Raw genomic sequence first — 20027 nt, 5'->3', positions numbered from 1 at the left:
GTTTACTGTACTTCCAACTAATCCACATCCCATTTAAATTCTCCCACTTGTTTCAGTAACGTCCTGCATAGTTCCAGATCCAGTTCAGGATTATACATTGTATTAAGTGGTCATGTCTCTTCAGTCTCTTTCAACATAAAACAATTCCTTCTTCTCCTTATCTTTCATGATCTTGACCTTTTTGAGATGTATAGGCGGTTACTTTATAGAATGTACCTTTTTTGGCTTTGTCTAATGTTTCCTTCTAGACATAGACTATGGTTTGGGGGCAGGAATACCATAAAAGGGATGGTGGGTTTCCAGTGTATCATATTAGGTAGCACACAGTATCACCTTATCCCATTACTGGTGACGTTGATTTTTATCCCCTAGTTAAGATAGTGACTGCCAGGTTTCTCCATTGTAAAGTTAAGTATTTTGTAGGCAGATACTTTGAGGCAGGGTAAATATCTTCTCAAACTTTCTTCTATTAGTTTTCACATTTGTTGATGGTTCTTGTCTGAGACAATTATTGCTATGATTGTTGCCATGTAGTGATTTTCTATTGTATCATCCCTTTCACATTTACATGTACCTATAAGGAAAAGCGGAAACCCTGGTGACGTAGTGGTTAAGTGCTTTGGCTCTTAACGAAGAGGTCGGCAGTTCGAATCCGCCAGGCGCTCCTTGGAAACTCTATGGGGCAGTTCTACTCTGTCCTATAGGGTCGCTATGAGTCAGAATCGACTCGATGGCAGTGGGTTTGGTTTGTTTTTAATAAGGAAAAGCTTTTCCTTCTCCCCCATATATCTTTTTATTCATTTGTTTATTGGTATCTGTATGAACTCAAGGTACTTATTTTATTCAGCGCATTATAATCCAATACCATCAGTATTTATTTTGATGCTCAACTTGTCCCAGCTTTGGACAAGGAGGCCCATTTCAACTGTGGGCCGCCACCACGACCCCTAGCCTGTTTAATACCCCAACTACACTAGTTGAATTCTTACTCTATCCCCACCGCACACACTGTCCAAGCCAGCTGAAGCCTCAGCCCTGGCTCTGCCAAATACCCATGCTGGCCAAACCCATGATTTTTTCAAACTTAGACAAATTTTAAGCAAGAACTTGAGACAGACTGTTTCCTGAAATTATAAAAATAAGAATATTAGTAGTTTTAGTTACTCCATCAAAAAATTTAGTTTCAATTCTCATTCAGAGACGGCAATGGGACTTAAGATTTAGAAACGATGTTATTCATAAGCAGGCTTAGCTCTTATTTTACTTATGCGAAATGTAATATTAGCAGACATTTAGAAGAACTGTTTACTGCTAAAACGAGCAAGGTTGAAATAAAGGACAGCTGCTTTTTGAGGGCAGCTAAAGCTTTTCTTGGAAACCCTGGTGGCATAGTGGTTAAGTGCTAAGGCTGCTAACCAAAAGGTCGGCAGTTTGAATCCACCAGGCACTCCTTGGAAACTCTGTGGGGCAGTTCTACTCTGTACCGTAGTACCGTAGGGTCACTATGAGTCTGAGTCGACCAGACAGCAATGGGCTTGGCTTTTTTTTTTTTTTTGGAAAGCTTTTCTTATTGGCCTATGAAGGTCAGAATACACAGTCATGGCTCGGGTGGCACTTGAACAGAAAATAAATATTATAGTATTTGTCTTAAATTGGCAACCAATCCGCTTACATAAATTCCTTTCTCAGTTTGATCTAGCAATAAAAAAGATTTAATTTCCACTTTAGGAACTGAAAAAAATAGGGAAAATTATTTGTTTTTTCCATTTCCTGATGTATTTGATCTGTTTTTAGTTCTTGACTCTTTTCTTTGCCACCACATTCTTATTCTCTTAGCTCACTTCCTAGTGTCTGGTATTCCTGAGTATGGACAACACTCAGCTATTTTCACAGCGGAGGAGGACTGACTGGATAAGCAGAGTAGTAGATTCTCCAAATTATATTTGTCTTTAGAATATGTTGATCTTTATAATCTGAATATGGGCCCATTTAATGCTTAGAGTTTTAATAATGAACTTCTTAATGGTTCCAGTTCCCTCCTCTCTTCTTAAAAAAAACTCCCTTGGGTCCCACGGCAATGTACCGGGAGTAAGTAAAAATAAGTTAAAAAAAAACTCTGGCTCACAGTTTCTTAGGAACCTTATTATAGAAATAAAGTTGTGAAATGCAGCATCTCAAATACCATTTAAAGATGAAAACTCTGCACAATGGTAATAGTTGATGTCTTTGGCCCTTTATATCTTCTTTAAACCAAAATCAAACTCATGGCTGTTGAGTCAGTTCAGACTTATGATGACCCCAAGTATTACAGAGAAGAACTGCTTCATAGGTTTTTCTTGGCTATAATCTTAACAGAAGCAGATCATCGGGCCTTTCTTTCGCAGCACTGCTGGGTGGGTTTGAACTGTCAACTTTTAGGTTAGTAGTCAAGTGCAAGCTGTTTAAATTCTCCGAATTCAGCTCCTCTTTTCCTTACCATAATAACTCTTATACCAAAATAAATAGCCAATATCGAGGGACCCCATTAATATTTCTCTTGGGGATGCCCTCCAACGTTCTTAACTTCCTTTTAGGGCTATTGGTGTCAGAGGAGTTACAATGTTACCAGATTAGCACTGCAAAAGTTTCATATGCCCCTGGACACTCCCAACATCGGAAGAGTAAGTGTGCCAGTTTAACTTCCATGCTTGCCCCGAGGCTACTTCCCTAGTCCAAAAGCAAGGCTACCTAAATGGCATAGATCCTATACCTCTGGTAGGGGAAAGGAGATCAACACCTCCGTCTACCTTAGACACAAGCAAGGTTGTTTAAAAAAAAAACTTAAGCCAGAGGAAAATGCCAAATATGAAACTATAAAGATAATGCAAAATATAGGAAGTATTAAAAGCTTTACTTGAGGAAACGTGGCCCTAAAGGATGTTACAGCCTTCTGGCAAAGAAAGCCCAGGAGAGCGAGCAGAGTCAATATTTTTGCTGGTTTTAAAATCCTCTGCCCAGTTCTCTAATGGCCATTAGTTTACCCCGACGGAACCAGTGGCCGAACACATAACTTAGGAGCATCTGGGAAACTTTCCAGTTTTCCTGCACTGATACAATCCATTCTGTAATAGAAATTGATCTTTCTCCCAAGCCAGTGAAAGCTTTGCTTTGTAATTCAGGTTTCACCAATTGAGATAGTGGCTAAGCAACTGATTTAATTGTGTGGTAATTTCCTTCTTACCTGTAACTGGGCCTGTGATGTCAAAAGGTGGTTTTTTTAGAAGACTTACTGCTTAATAAACTTATGATTTGCAACATATATAAAAAAAATCTAACATAGTTCTTGGCACAGAATAGGCGTGCAGTAAACATTAGTGTGAGTCTGTTCATTGAACTTAAAACAGGTATCGATTGTTCCAGTAAAATGAAAGGGAAATAATCTGTTCACTTGACTGCTTAGCCTTCTATTTCTCCTCAATGTCTCCTACTAGGACTGCTACCCAATTTGTACCCAAAAGCTCCCTGCTTGCACACTTCCAGTAACGCCTGGGGAGACCTTATTTGAAATATATGAAAGCCTTCACATGTTATGAATATAGGGGTAGGGAACTACAGTTCTTAAAAAGTGATGAGGTATACTGATTAAACATTCTGTTTTTTATTAAATTGGGTTTAAAATCCACTGCCGTCCAGTAGATTCCGACTCATAGCAACCACATAGGGTTTTAGAGGCTGGAAATCTCTACGGAAGCAGATTGCCACATCCTTCTCCCACAGAGCCGCTGGTGGTTTTGAACTAGCCACCTTTCAGTTAGCAGTCAATCACTTTCACCAGTGAGCTGCCAGAAAGCCATAGTTAGTACCAGCTTGGGTTAGTGCAATGGCCTCCTAACTGGTCCATTGCGAGACACTCTAATCCCTCCTGCCCTGTGGCCAACGGGATTTTTCAAAAAAGCAAATGTGATTAATACTCAAAACTCTGCCCTTGAGATAAAGTGCAGAACCCCTGAGATGCCTACAAGGCCTTACATGCCCTAGTGCTCCCTCCCCACCACTGCTGTAGTTCAATGGTCTGCTCTGGATTCCTCAAACACATCTTCCTTCCCTTCACTAGTGCACTCTACGTTTGAGCCCCTTCCTGGGGCCCAGGTGTGATGTCTGTCCTTTTCATTACCCTGCATTGGGGTGAGGACAGAGTCTCCCAGTTCATACCTCTACCTGTGGCTCCCAGCACAGTGCTTGGGACATGGGGGCTAATAAATATGTATTTATTGAATGAATGAGCAAATAAACACAAATAACATTAAAGACAGCAATAAGAACATTTAAGCTTAATCTTTCCCCCACGAGACATACCTTAATGTATAATAGAGATATGTTTTGAAAAAAAAAACAAGCATTACCTAGAATGGATACATCAAAAGCAAACTTTTTGCAATGCAAATTAAAAAAAAATGGTAAAATAATTCAACCAGGCATCTCCTGATCATACTTTCTAGCTAACTCTCTTTAGTGCAACTCACGTGAAGAGATGTTGCTGTAGGAGGAGAAAACTAAGAGATGAGCTCAGATAGTCCGTAAAAACCACCTCCAGTGACGCTAACCAGTTTTGCATGTCCTGTGGGAAGCCTAAACATTCTTCCTGAGGTGTTCTGGCGTTAGAGGGTCCCTGTGAACTACTAGGAGAATGCTTTCCGGCCATAATGCCAAGCTGAATCACAATTCACTACACTAACAGAAGTAACCCTTGCTGTGAGGATAAACACAAACTCAGCACAGCTGCAGCACACTGGACAAGGGGACTTGAGTGTTTCCTGCCATTCTGATGACTTAGAGTGTTGCTCATAATAAAAGTAGATCTTAATATTATTGTGCTCTTACTACGTGCCACTAGTGTGCCAAGCACTTTCTGTACAGTATCTCATTTATTTCTTATAACAATCCTGTAAGGTAGGTACTATTATTATTCTACTTTTCAGATGAAGAAAGGGAGGCACAAAGAGGTTAAGTAACTTGCCTCTAATCACACAGCTAGTAACTACCCATGTTCTTAATACACTGTTTCTTCTGCTATATGGGTCCAGCAACACCCATATACTACACTGGTGGGCTCTATTTGTGCTTCTCAAGCATTGTCTTCCAAGTAGTGAATTCTGGGCTTCAGTATGTTAATAAAAGGTCAAAATAAAGCCTCCTATTCCAGGGACCAATCCCTGGAGAAGGACATCATGCTTGGTAAAGTAGAGGGTCAGTGAAAAAGAGGAAGACCCTCAACGAGATGTATTGACGCAGTGGCTGCAACAATGAGCTCAAGCGTAGCAACGATTGTGAGGATGGCGCAGGACCTGGCAATGTTTCATTGTGTTATACATAAAGTCGTTATGAGTCAGAACCAACCCGAGGGCACCTAACCACAACAACAACATTCCAAAAGATCTTAAGGAAGTATAAATCAAGACGTGCATAAGCCTGTTGCCACTCAGTCGATTCCAACTCATAGCGACCCTAAGGGACAAAGTAGAACTGCCTCGTAGGGTTTCCAAGGAGCAGCTGGTAGATTGAAACAGCAGACCTTTTGGTTAGCAGCCTGAGCTCTTAACCACTGCACCACCAGGGCTCCAAAAAATTCCTAGGGCAGCCTATATATATATCACCACATAAACAACTCAACTATCAAGCAACATAATTTTTTAGGAAGTCCGTTTGAACCCTCCCACTCCTAAAGCTGGATTGGGTATCCTTCTCTAAGCTTCTATAGCTTCTTTTGTAGTTCTGGTATTATCTTATGTCTTTTCTGAAACAGCATGATGATGTGTGGGTATGAGTGTGAACAAGGAGGGAAATGATAAAGTATATCATTTTTAAACTCTCATCATAGTGCTTAATGCATGACATTGTCTATTTATGAAAACATTTGAGTAGTTTTATTCTTCTTTGTAACTCAAGCTCTTGGCATCCAGCACTCAGTAGTTACTGAAGCGTTTGTGAACATGCACAATCAGTAGCTAGCAGAGGCAGAATTCAAACCCAGATCCCCAGGGCTGCATGACACTAAAGCTCATAATCTTTCCACCACATAGTCCCTGTTCATCTCAGGAACTTACATTCTAACCAAGTGATAAAATAGTTGACTCCGTCACGTGGGAACCATGATTTTGTCCAAAGAAACAAAAGCAAGGTACTTTCACCCTTGGGAAAGATTCTAATCTAAAAACAGGAGAAAGTGAACTGAACCTCACTGAACATTATGCAAACTTACGAGCATTGCATAAGTTTGGTGCATCAGTAAAGCAAGGGGTCAAAGTTCTGCGTACTTTGAAAATAAAACTCAGCAATATAGGCTGCCCTTTCAAAATGGGGCAGTATCATCAGTTAAAAAACCCACACCCAGGAAACAGAAACTCTCACACATTGTAAGTAAAAGTATAAATTGGTACAACCTCTTTGGCAATAATTCATGAATTTAATTTACATATACCTTTGAACTAGCAATTCCAATTCTAGAAATGTGTTCTGTGGGTATACATACACATATGCACAAAGAAATGTATACAATTATAGTTGTATTCATAGTAATAAAAGGTTGGTAACAACCTCAGTGTCCAGTAGGGACTTGATTAAATATATTATTGTATATTTACCCATGAAGGGAATAGTATCCAGGTGTTAAAAAATGAGGCTTTTCTCTATCTACTTAAATGAAAATATCGCCAAAAGATACATTTTAATTAAAGGGGAAAAACTGCCATTGGTGTAAAAAAACTATATGTATGCGTATGTTTGTGTAGGCACGAACTATTTCTGGAAGAATACACAGGAAACCAGTAGCAGTGGTTACCTCTGAGGAGGGGGGCTGTGGGAAATGTGAGAAGGAGAAACACTTTTCACTGCCTACTCATTTATATCTTTTGAATCTTTTATAAAGAGTCTGTATTGCCTATTCAAAATCAATTAAGTTAATAAAAATGTAAACTCACTAGATAAAAAAACTTAGAAGCTGGAGTTTTTTAATAGCTACTTGGGTGTGTGTGTGTACATGTGAGAGGGAGAAAATATACACAATGAAACATACACCCATTCAACAATTTTTACATGTGCAATTCAGTGACAGAGGTTAGTAACATACTTCATATTGTGTCACCATTCTCATTCTCGTTATCTCTAGCCATAATCATTTCACCACCATTGACTTAGACTCTCTGCCCTTTAAATTCTTATCTGTTCTTATCTGTGCTTTCGGGTTACTGTTATCAGTATGCTCTCATATAGATAATTCTTTAACATGCTCAAGGCAAGTAGTCTTTATTAACCAAGCTGAACTATTGTTTGGTTTAAAAATGACTTCATAGGATAGTTTCGGTTCAAGGTTTAAGAATTGTTTCCAGGCAGTAGATGTGGGGTTTACCAGGTCTCAATGGATCCAGTAAGCCTTTTCCTTCTCCCTTAACTACTTCTTTCTTTACTTACATTAGTATGGACTCATAGGTTCGTACTTTATTCAGTGGATTAAAATCTGTGCTACATTCTTTATTTTGATGCTCATATGGTCCCACATTTGGTCAGTGGGGGCCCGTTCAATATCTCTGCCATTCTTTGAATACTTCTTTACTTTCTGGTTCGACAAGATTTTCTGGGCTAATTTTGTACTTTCCCTGCCCTAGCCCTGGAATCAGCTTTTCTCCAAAGAGCCCTGATTCCCTTTAGTTAAGAAGAATGGTATTTATGAGCCACTGGGGAAGCGGGGGGCGGTCTGGCTGTCGTTGCTTCTGAGCTCTCTTGGAACAGAGCTAGGAAATGTGTCTGTGCACACATATGTATATATCTCTGTTTCTCCCTCCCTCCACCCCATCCCTCATACACCATGAGTTTATACCAAAACCTCTAATTCCAATCCAACCCCACACATGTTGCATCTTCCTTCTCCAACAATGAATAAACCTGTCTCAGAGGTTGGATTTTAAGGCAGAGAAAAAGACAGATAGGAGTAAAAAATAAATAAACAAAAATAACTGTTCCCATAGAGTCAATTCCGACTCATAGTGACCTCCTTATAGGACAGAGAACTGCCGTATAGGGTTTCCGAGGCTGTAAATCTTTACGAAAGCAGACTGCCACATCTTTCTCCTGTGGAGCAGCTGGTGGGCTCAAACCACTGACCTTTCAGTTAGCAGCTGAATGCTTAACCATGTACCACCAGGGCCCCTAGAATAGGAGTAAGTACCATTTAATTGTCTTTTTAGAATACAAATTGCTATTTGTTTCTAGATTGTGTGAAATTGCTCTGTGAAGAGAAAGGAAGGCTATTTTGTCTCAGAATATGGGAATGTGCCCCATTTTATAAAAACTAGGTGACATCTTGCTGTATTCGATCCCTCCCCCACTGCCTTGGTTTTTAAAAGTCATAAGGGTCTCTGGAAAAAAAGAAGTGGAACTAATTCCATAAATACAAAAAGTCATAATGCTGATAGGTAATTTAAGGTTTTTCAAACCTGGTAGCCTTAATTTTCTCTATGAAGTAGGAAACAAAACCATTTTCTGAGAGAGTGGAGGTGGGGTAAAGAGCTCAGTCATTTATTCCTTTTTTTTTTTTTTTCAATTCAGCAAATATTTAACTATCCCTTGCTAAATCCCAGGCCCTGTGCTGCATACTGAGAGGACAGTGAATAAGAAAGATACGGTCTCTACTCCCCTGGACAGACTATAAAATAAGTAAACAGAAATCTACTTGTAATAACGACTATAAAGTAAACAAACAGGTGCTGGGGTCACGGGGGAGGAGTGTGAGGAGTGGGGAGATTTCCATGGGGAAAGAACTTGGTATGTTCCTGGCCAGATCGCCCAGCAAGTCAGCAGTAGGTGTGTCGAGATGAGATTGACTTGACATTGGATCTTCTCATTGAAAAGATTTAAAGCTAGGAAGGAGCAATAAGATTTATATTTTATTATCATAATTGCTGCTGAGAGAACAGACCATAAGGTGATCAAGAATGGTATGAATAGTCCAGGTAGGGTGCCATATAAAGAAGATATCTGTGGCTTCATGTTTTTTTTGTTGTTCTAAATTTTATTTAGTTTGTTGTTGTTGAGAATATATACAGCAAAACATATACCAATTCAATAGTTTCTACATGTACAATTTAGTGACACTGATTACTTCGAGTTTTGGCGCCATTTTCACCCTCCTTTTCTGAGTTGTTCCTCCTCCATTAACATAAACTCACTGCCCCCTAAGGTTCCAGCTAATATTTCGAGTTGCTGCTATCAATTTAATCCCATGTAAACCAAAACCTGTTGCCACTGAGTCGATTCCGGCTCATAAGATCCCATATAAATAGCTCTTAAAAGAGCAGAATGCCCAGGGCAAACTTATTTTACTAGTTACCTATAGTTTGGTTTTAAGTAAGATGACTTCAGGGGATATTTTTGGTTTCAGGTTTAAAGGTTATCTCAGGGCAGTTGTTTCAGGGCGTGGCTTCATATTTTTGCTAACACTGTTCACTCTCAAAACTTATGACCTATAGGTGAAAAATTGTATCTTCTAATTTCATTTGATTTGCATTTCTTTATTTGTGAATGAGATTGAGACATAGTCAAAGAATTAACTTTGATGTAACTAATGATCTGTGATGTGGTAGCCCATCTTCTAATACCATTTATTGACATTTACTGTTGATATATTTATTTACTGTTTTGAGATGTCACCTTTATCATAAACTAAAGTCTTCAGTGATATCAGTTATCAGTGATCACCATTATCTTCTGCTTCTATAATTTGTTTTTCTTTCCACCTTAACTTTGTTTTTCCCTTGCACCTGGCGTAATTTCCTCTGCCTTTTCTTCTTGTTCCTGTCTGTTTCCCCATTTTATTTCCATTCCCCTTTTTATGTCTTCTAACTAGACCTTCCTTTTTGTGGTGTTTTATTTTTCCATTCCATTTTTTTCTTGAGCTTATTTCCCTTTTTTTTTTTTTTTTAGCATTAAAAAAATTATTTCTCTTTTAAAATTGTGTCTTCTTTGATCTTTTGTTTCAGGGGGCTATATTTTCTTTGCATTCTTTGTTTATACGCAGAAATATTTCTCTATAATTTTCTTCATGACATACGTGTGTCTCTGTGTGTGTATGTGTGTGTTTGATCTGCCTTTTGTCTGTCATGTTCCTTGCCTACTTTTCATCTTATCATGGACCCCATTTTGGTTCATTACTGTCATCTTTGAGCAGGTGTCATCATTCTGGGTTAGTTAGGTGTTGAAAGATAATGTGCAGAAGAGCCAGTAGACCACTGAGTTTGTGTTCTGTTACTTCTAAACCCTCTCTCACCAGTACTCTGCCCTGAAGTTGCAAGAAGTTTGCCTGATCAACCAGGAAGTCCCCTCTATCTGCGTGAGACTTCTGGGAGGTGATTTAGCATTATCTCTTTTCATTTATCAAGGTCATTGCTGCACAACAATTGCACCTCACCACTCTGACTGCCCACTTTTTGCAAAAATATAATTTCTGCTCATTTCTTCATTTAGTCCTACCTTTCAGCTACTCAGGATTGTCAAATGGGCCTCAGTTTGTTCCAAAAACACCTGTATACCAAGACGCTGCCATTCTTAGCAAAAAGTTATTGGTTCAGTCTCTCAGGAACTTCAGCCTACTTTTGGAGAACTCTGCTCCACGCCCAAGAACTGCCGAGCGTGCGTTCACCCTCAGCAACCCTCAACTATGCCTAGTTTTCATAGAATTTGGCAACCTTTTTTCAGAGATTTTGGGTCAGAGTTGTGGCTAGTTCTTAGTTTCACAATCAATGATTTCTATCTTCTTGTTGTTGCTGTTCTCACTGCTAATTTTCAGAAGATAGAGTAAGGAGGGGTATGATATCGTTACTCTGTCCTCCTAACATGGGAGTCCCTTGAATGGTATTTGGAGTTGATCCTGGATCCAATCCTGGAGAATTTGAATGTTTAGAGATCGGTAGAAAAGGAGGAACCAGCAAAGGGAAAACTAAAGAAATAGGAAAACCCAGAAAATGTGGCTTCACAGAAACCAAGAGAAGAGTGTATTTAGAAGATGAGAGGCCAAGTAAGATGAGGACAGAAAATCAACCAATGAATTTAGCAATTTCATTAGGAACTCACTTTGGAAAGCTTGATCATGATTTACTGACTTGCAGGAGTAGAACCCAGATTGGAGCTGGTTGGGGAGATAACAGAAGGCAAAAAATGGCAGCAACGTGTGTACGTAAACATATCTCCTGAGAAATATGAATGCTTATAGTGATTGAAGACTTCATTTGTATTGAAAAGGGGAGAAAAACAGGCCAAGTCAGTGAGACTCATTTAAGCAACCCTGTTCAGAAAGAGTAGGCTCCTCATGAAATAAATGAGCAATATTTATTCGTGGTAAAGATTTTATTAAATAGTCTATTCACAGAGAATTTTCCTCCTAATTATAATTGATTTTTAGAAATCAACTGGTATTTGAAGAAGTCAACTAAATGATAACACTGAATTCTGTTAGTGGGTAAACCTAACTTAGAAACCTCAAGTCTACATTTGAAATCTCATCATCCTAAATGGATTCTTTTTTCTCTTCTTCCCAGCTCAGATATATTTTCATTTGTCATGTTCACTTTTTCAAATTCTCTCCAGTTTCCCTTCAAAATAACTCTAATTTCCCGTTTCTACAGTCACTCTTCTTGTTAAGGGCCCTGTTGATCTCTTTAACTAGAAAAGCCTTCCCTGGTTTCTTGTTTCTAGCCACATCAAGCTTAAACGTCTCAGCCTGGCCATCAGAGAATACCATATCCTATCAAATCAAGCTCCATCCTACTTTTCCAGCCATTTCCTGACATTCCCAGCAAAAGCTTTCTGCACTGGGCTCACCCTTCCTAGTTAAGCTCGGGTTAGCCCACAGCTAGCACGTAATTATCTTTAGTATTATTTCACGTGTGCTGGCTTCCATCCCCTGCACCACACTCCTTCCACTTCTCTGTAGGACAGAGCTACACTTTGTCAGCCCATGACTCACCTGAAGAAGCTACATACCTGTCAGCTTCCTACCGTACTGCTCTTTTATGTAGGTAAAACGTGCAAATTAATGAAGCTGCTTTAAAAAAAAAAAAAAAAAATTCACGTTTCAGAATTCATTTTCAAAGAACTTTTCTTCAAAGTCATTACCTCTATGTCTTCACCATTGCTACTCATAAACTCAAAACTGTTTAGAACCTCTTTATTTCAGTCCGAAGCCAACAAAAATATCTGACCCTTTCAGTAAGTGTTTTTAAACTTCAAAATTAACTTTAAAAAAGTAGGCCAAGGGTGTTCAACACAGAAGGAACCCCATGGGCAAAACTGTGGAGGCATGGTACCCTGGAACCCTTGGGAACTGTACATACCTTGTTAATGTGGGAAAGGGAGGGGGAGGAGGGTGGAGAAAAAGAGTGTGTGTGTGTGTGTGTGTGTGTGTGTGTGTGTGTGTGTGTGTGTGTGTGGTGGGGAGGGGTGGTGTTATCCATAGTCAGAAGGAAAATCAAGTAAAGAGAAAAGTGGAGGCCAGAACACAAAGACCTTGTGTGCCTTGTTATGGAGTTTGTATATTACTCTTTAGGGTTCCTCAGTGAAAGGAGTTTGTCGTGATCATCTTTGCCACCATAGTACATACTTTTATTATCTTGCCTATTGTAGCATGAGGCCATGGTAGTACAGTGGTTAAGCGTTTAGCTGCTAACCAAAAGGTCAGGAGTTCAGATCCCCCAGCCTTTCCTTGGAAACCCTATGGGGCAGTTCTCCTCTATCCTATAGGGTGGCTTTAGGGCTGCTATGAGTCGGAATCAACTCGATGGCAACTGGTTTTTACAGGTTTGATTGTACCATATTATTATTTATTTATAGTACTTCCCTGTTCTTTTTTCTTTTTTCAATTCCTGGGGTCGAGCTCAGTGTCTGGCACAAAGTAGATATTGAACAAATATTTGAAGAATGAATTGTAAAAGTTTGTCATAAAAGGTTTGTACACAGAGGTCATAGAAATTCCTTTCTTGGTTCTCTTGTGAGAGCCGGTATCACCCTATTTGTCATCTAGGATAATTACTGCCGTTCCTCCCGGTGCCAAACCAAGCAGGTGAGTACATTACCTCAGTGCATACTTCACACCCTAAGGCATTCCAAAGAAAATTGAACTCTTAGGTGGGTGTTACGTGTGTACTAGGCACCATCTAGTGGAGATTTTAAGACTTAACCAAATCGAATGTTTCGTATTTGGTAACCAAACTGAGAGCAGGCTCTGTTGTTGTATAAATTGTCAAAGCAGTGTATTTAATATTGTGTTTTGTTGCACCTTTGCCACCATATATCAAGTTAATAGTTATGCATTTGATGATTTTATATACGTATTTTAATGGCATTTTAGAAACATGACACCTAGAAAAAAACAAAACCAAACCCATTGCCTTGGAGCCGATTCTGACTCACAGCAGCCCTATAGGGTCGCAATGACACCTAGGGGCTCTGATAAACAAGCTATTTTATTTAAAATAAAATGGAATTTCAGAGAAGAATGATCCGTTAGTGGCTGTAGACCTTAGCCAGTGAGAAAGAAAGGACATGATTGAGCAGACCTGGAATCTTACACATTCTAATCTCATAGCTTATGTGCTCTGTCAGTCAGTCACAGAGTTCCAGGATCATGAGGTAATCTTTTTTTCTAACATCCTTCTGTTCCTCCTCCTGTTTTGTTTTTTTTTTTTTAACATGTTTGGACAGTAACTTTTAAAACTAAATAATCTTGGACTTTGATTTTTATCCTTGAAGATTGAGCATGTCCTACAAATTTGCAGGGTTAGTTGGGAAGGCTTGGATAGTGAATCTTAGCTTTTTATTAGTTTTGCAGGCCTGTTAAAATGAGTTCTGACTTGTAGTTGTGATTTGTAGCTGATTGACATCTGAGGCAGGGAACACAATTATGATCAATGAATTCAATTCTCATGTGTAGGTATTGCTGTGGCTTAAGTAGCAATGTTAATAAAAATGAAAGCATTTATTAAAAATCTTCATGCATAATATAACTGGAAGCCTAAGATTAATGGTGTTTTTTTAAAGCACTTACTCAATGCCAGGCATCTAGAGGAATATAATTATCATCATTTTACAGATGAAGAAGCTAAAACCCATGGAAGTTAAGTAGCTTTCACAAGGTCTCAACACTATTAAGTTTACAGTGAGCGTTAAGGCTCAGATGTCGAAGACTCTTAAGTCAGTGCTTTTAGCTACCATGTAAACCTGCTTTCCAATAGCAGGGAAGTTACATAAGAAAACCACAATTAAAAAAAAATGCAGAGAAAACTTTACCTTGGTTAATAACTTGTATTTAAATGAGACTAACTACTTGATAAAAATCTTTGTTTTAATTTATTGTTGACATTATCATCAGTTCTACCCCTAATTATAGTCCACAACCTTCATTTTAGCGTAAAGAAAGTTTAAGATTCTTGCTTTTCGGTCCCAAAGTCATTCCCCCCGCCCCACTGTCTGGACAGCAGGTGTGTTTAGAGACCTGGCAGCTGTCTGTGGACCTGTGTTTTGCCTCCGTCTTGGCACTCGTTATTATTCAGCACTTGATATATGTCCACCTGTGTCCCTCGAAGGTGCGGTGTGTTGCTGGCAACCACTTGTGTAGAAAAGCCCCTTTGGGTATTGGCCTAACTCTGGTTCATATATGCTTTTCTGTGTGGGCTACTGTGTAAAGAGTAGACATGCATGAATTTAAAAAAAATTTATATTTAAGTTTTTTTTCCTTATAAATATATAAATCTAATTTTGCACAAATGTGATAATATACATGCTGGGTATCTTAGTCATCTAGTCCTGCTATAACATAAATACCACAAGTGAATGGCTTTATAAAGAGAAATTTATTTCTTCGCGGTCAAGTAGACTAAAAGTGCAAATTCAGGCCATCAGCTCCAGGGGAAGACTTTCTCTGTCGGCCTTCTCATCAATCTTCCTTCCCCCAGACTAGGAGCTTCTCCTAGCAAGTAACCTGGGTTCAAAGGATGTGCTCAGCTCCCAGCACTTCTTTCTTGGTGGTATGAGGTCCCCCTTCTCTGCTTACTTCCCTTTCCTTTTTATCTCTTGAGAGATAAAAGGTGGTGCAGGTGACAACCCAGGGAAACTCCCTTTACATTGGATCAGGGATATGACCTGGGTAAGGTGTTATAACCCCACCCTACTCCTTTTTAACATAAAATTACAATCACAAAACGGAGGACTTACAATACTGGAAATCATGGCCTAACCAAGTTGACACATTTTTGGGGGGACGGGGGAGGGACACAATTCAATCCATGACACTGGGTTTTATTTATTTATTTGTTCTTATTCCAGTGGGCCTCCTCCCAACTGTCTGCATTGCCTCTCTCCTCTTTTCCCTCCATCCACACCACTCCACCATATACATTAAAGGGTATATAAAACATAGCATATATTCTTCCATATTTCCCCATACTTAGGTGATTACATAAAATATATTCATATACAGATATACATACAAATACATATATGGGATGGGTTTTTAGCCTTTGTTTTATGGGGCGAAATGGGATGCTATTATATATACTTTTAAAATGCACGTAGTTTTTAACCAGCTGTCCCATTCCTGGGAATGTATCCCACAAATGGAAAAACGTTGGCTTGTAAGATTACGTGTCAAGAATGTTTTTCTGCATATTGGTTGTAATAACAGGAAGGAAGGGGAATGTTGGATAAATCATGGTATATCTGTACCATAGAATATTACACTGTCAGTAAAAAATGAATTTGATCTATACCAGAAGAGCTTTCTCTCCCAGTCTTTCTACTGTTACGGATTTTACTGTTTTTATTCCTTTACTGACATTTTAGTGAGGTTTCAAGAGACAGGGAAAATAAATGTATCTGGACGATCTTCATTATGATCGAAAACCTGGCTAAGTGGATTTCAAGGCTTGCTTTAACTTCTGTTTTTTCCTACTTGAGTGCCTAGGCTGCCTTGCACTATTTTAATTTCTTCCCCCTTCTTAGCCTTCTCCATTTGGGAAAGAAGAAATTCCCAGCCACCAACTGGTTAAATCCTTCTTCCCTGGCTTTTAACCCCTAAAAACCCCAGTGCCCTACTGGTCTTTTTTACCAACAGCATCTCAAGGGGCACAGCCGCAAGCATTAACTCCAAAAATAAACTGAGATCCAATAAAATACCAGTTCAGAAATTGATCCTGAGATATTTGGACGTGCTTGGACATAAGGGAATGATAGGAAAGAAGCAGCATTTCTATATAATCACAGCCAGTTCTTCCTTTTCTTTCGCTTCTGTACAGATTTGAAAAAGGACGTATCTACACGTTCATTGGAGAAGTCGTCGTTTCCGTGAATCCTTACAAGCCGTTGAACATCTACGGGAGAGACACAATTGAGCTGTATAAAGGACGCGAGCTGTATGAGAGACCTCCTCACCTCTTCGCCATTGCTGATGCTGCTTACAAGGCTATGAAAAGGCGATCAAAAGACACGTGTATTGTGATTTCAGGTATCTGAGGGGGTCCCCTGTGCTGCCAAGGTCAGAACGTGTTTAACTTCTTTGGTACTCAAGGATCCAAAACTACTGACTGAATTTTTGTTTGTTTGTTTTTAAGTTAGACACTTAACCGATTTTATAGGAGAAAAAAAAAAATAATGAGCATTAAATGCCAAATTCTCCATATCGTTTACGATCATCTTCTGGTTTTGGTTCATTTACAAATACACATTGCACTTGGGTGGTACACTTCTGGTCAATGTAGTAGACTGAGTTGACCTGGGAAATGCTTCCTCCCATTCTAAACTCATGAAAGTACTGGATAAAATGTAACAAAAATTATTTTAAATAATAACAGGATGGAACTAAGAAAATGAAATTCCGAGGTACCAGAAATGAAAAATGAACTCAGAGTCAAAGGAATGAATGGGAGCTAGAATTCAGGAGTATACAGAGGCATCAGGGCCAGAAACAGGCTTTTAGGGCTGGGCGGGAGCTTTAAAGCCCGGTGAGGAGGGAGACAGCCCAAAGACCCCATGTGGCTGAGAAGTGGGTATGAACTATCTATCTGTGTATAGCTGAGCCCGTCAAGGAATCTCATGTAGTGACATGGTGACAAGAAAAAAACCCTTTGGCGCTAATAATAACTTTACATTTGCGTTAGTGGTTTTATACTTTTGAAAATACTTTGATGGTCGTTATCCCATTTTGGTTATGAAAACAACCCTCTGAGTGGTAAGTAGAATGTTTTTTTCCTACATTATAGATGAGAAAATCAAGGGTTAGAGACATTAAGTAACTTAACTTAGTGTTGGATATAATTAGAGAACTATGTTTCAGGGTTATATTTTGTTTAAAAAAAAATTACAAAAGCAATATTGCCTGGTTGTTAAAAAAAAAAGAAAAAAGCAGACAATTGCATGAGGGTATAAAAGTAAAAATGAAGTCTCTCCCACTTGAATACTGTGCTTCCCCCAAAATTCCAGCAGTAATAGCTGTTAAGAGTTTAGTGTTTATCCTTTTATGCTTTTTCTCTATATACAAATACATATAGTAACATCACATGTAATAAAACCCATTGCCATCGAGTCAACTCCGACTTAATATACATGTAATAAGTATATAAATATATTACAAAATTATATTACTGTTATAGAACTTGTTTTTCCATTTAACAATATATAGTGGATTTTTTTCATTACTTACAGAATTAGTGCATTCTTTTTAACAGCTATGTAATATTCCATTGAATAGTTGTCATAATTTATTTACCCAACCCCCTATTGATGGGCATATTATTTCCAAATTTAGTTATAACATATAGTCTAGAGAAATACACTAAAATCTTTGCAGATTATTGCTATTATTAGGTTATGTTCGTGTTTTTTAGTGTTTCTATAGGATAAATTTCTAAAAGTGGAGTTTCTGGGTCACAGGACATAAACATTTTAAAATTTCGGTAGATAGTTCTAAATTGACTCCTACCCTTCCCCCTGTTATGCCAGTTGCCGTTAGTTTTGTCTACAGTGCTATGTGTCCAGAGCTTGCAGTTTGTTTTATTGTTTTTTTTTTTTTTTTCGCTAAAATTACTCTAATTTTCTGGAGAAAATATATATATTCCTTCTCATTTAAGTCTAAAAAAAAATTCTGCTACTGACAGTAAGGCTGTATGAATTTAAGTGTGACCACCCTGTCTTTGAATCACTAGCTCGTTTCTTCTCTGCCAGAATTAGCAGTCACTACCAAATGCAAGATTTTAGTCTAAGAAATTAGTGTGTCACATTTTACACCGTAATCTTTTTTGCTAATGATTTTTAGTCTATGGTCTTTTACTTCTGCAGTCATTTTATATTTTCCAAATCTGTTAGGACAACCACATCAAGACAGAATAAAATAGCTCAAAATGTAAAAGATGAAGCAGTGCAACAAAAGGGACTTTAAACAAATAACATCAAAATCTGAAATCATTCTCTTAAAAGTTCGTTTCCTCGTGGTTTAAATTATTAAATGCTGCACAATTCTTCCCCCAGGGGAAAGTGGAGCTGGTAAAACTGAGGCCAGTAAGTACATTATGCAGTACATTGCGGCCATCACCAACCCCAGTCAGAGAGCAGAGATTGAAAGGTAAGACCAATCAAATAATGGGGAGGCATTCTGAGAGGGGCTTCATTTTCTCTGTCGCCATGGCTGGGCCTAAACTCTCAGGTGTATTAAGCATTTATTGATGATGAAACTGTTTTGATTTGCTTGTTACATACTGTGTCCATACTTTTATTTATATCAGTGTATCTATATTTATATATCTATATTTCCTCCACACGTCTGTCAGTTTGTCATATTGTGGGGACTTACGTGTTGCTGTGATGCCAGAAGCTATGCCACTGGTATTCAGATACCAGCAGGGTCACCCATGGAGGACAGGTTTCAGCTGAGCTTCCAGACTAAGACTGACTAGGAAGAAGGACCCGGCAGTCTACTTCTGAAAAGCATTAGCCAGCGAAAACCTTATGAATAGCAGAAGAACACTGTCTGATATAGTGCTGGAAGATGAGCCCCCCAGGTTGGAAGGCACTCGAAAGATGCCTGGGGAAGAGCTGCCTCCTCAAAGTAGAGTCAACCTTAATGATGTGGATGGAGTAAAGCTTTCAGGACCTTCATTTGCTGATGTGGCGCGACTCAAAATGAGAAGAAACAGCTGCAAACATCCATTAATAATCGGAACCTGGAATGTACGAAGTATGAATCTAGGAAAATTGGAAATCATCAAAAATGAAATGGAACGCGTAAACATCAATATCCTAGGCATTAGTGAGCTGAAATGGACTGGTACTGGCCATTTTGAATCAGACAATCATATAGTCTACTATGCTGGGAATGACAACTTGAAGAGGAATGGTGTTGCATTCATCGTCAAAAAGAACATTTCAAGATCTGTCCTGAAGTACAATGCTGTCAGTGATAGGATAATATCCATACGCCCACAAGGAAGACCAGTTAATGCGAACATTATTCAAATTTACCCACCAACCACTAGGGCCAAAGATGAAGAAATAAAAGATTTTTATCAGCTGCTGCAGTCTGAAATTGATCGAACATGCAATCAAGATGCTTTGATGATTACTGGCGATTGGAATGCGAAAGCTGGAAACAAAGAAGAAGGACCGGTAGTTGGAAAATATGGCTTTGGTGATAGAAACAATGCCAGAGATCAAATGACAGAATTTTGCAAGACCAGCAACTTCATTGCAAATACCTCCTTTCATCAACATAAACGGTGACTATACACATGGACCTCGCCAGATGGAACACACAGAAATCAAAATGTGACTACATCTGTGGAAAGAGACGATGGAAAAGCTCAATATCATCAGTCAGAACAAGGCCAGGGGCCAACTGTGGAACAGACCATCAATTGCTCATATGCAACTTCAAGCTGAAACTGAAGAAAATCAGAGCAAGTCCATAAGAGCCAAAATACGACCTTGCATACATCCCACCTGAATTTAGAGACCATCTG

At 38.8% G+C, this 20027-nt stretch overlaps 1 protein-coding gene across 2 annotated transcripts in view; it reads left to right on the top strand.

Moving 5' to 3' along the window:
- The window catches only part of MYO1D (myosin ID), a 348885-nt gene that overhangs the window by 73191 nt on the left and 255667 nt on the right, over positions 1-20027 (top strand). For both annotated transcript variants that reach the window (XM_049861252.1, XM_049861251.1), the window contains exons 2-3: positions 16314-16522; positions 18541-18634. In XM_049861252.1, coding sequence (XP_049717209.1) covers positions 16314-16522; positions 18541-18634 — 303 coding nt within the window. The remainder of the gene's footprint in view (positions 1-16313; positions 16523-18540; positions 18635-20027) is intronic.

This window comes from Elephas maximus, chromosome 19 (assembly GCF_024166365.1).
Source record: "Elephas maximus indicus isolate mEleMax1 chromosome 19, mEleMax1 primary haplotype, whole genome shotgun sequence".
In the NCBI taxonomy this organism is placed as follows: Eukaryota; Metazoa; Chordata; class Mammalia; order Proboscidea; family Elephantidae; genus Elephas; species Elephas maximus.
This window is presented reverse-complemented; position numbering and strand designations above follow the sequence as displayed.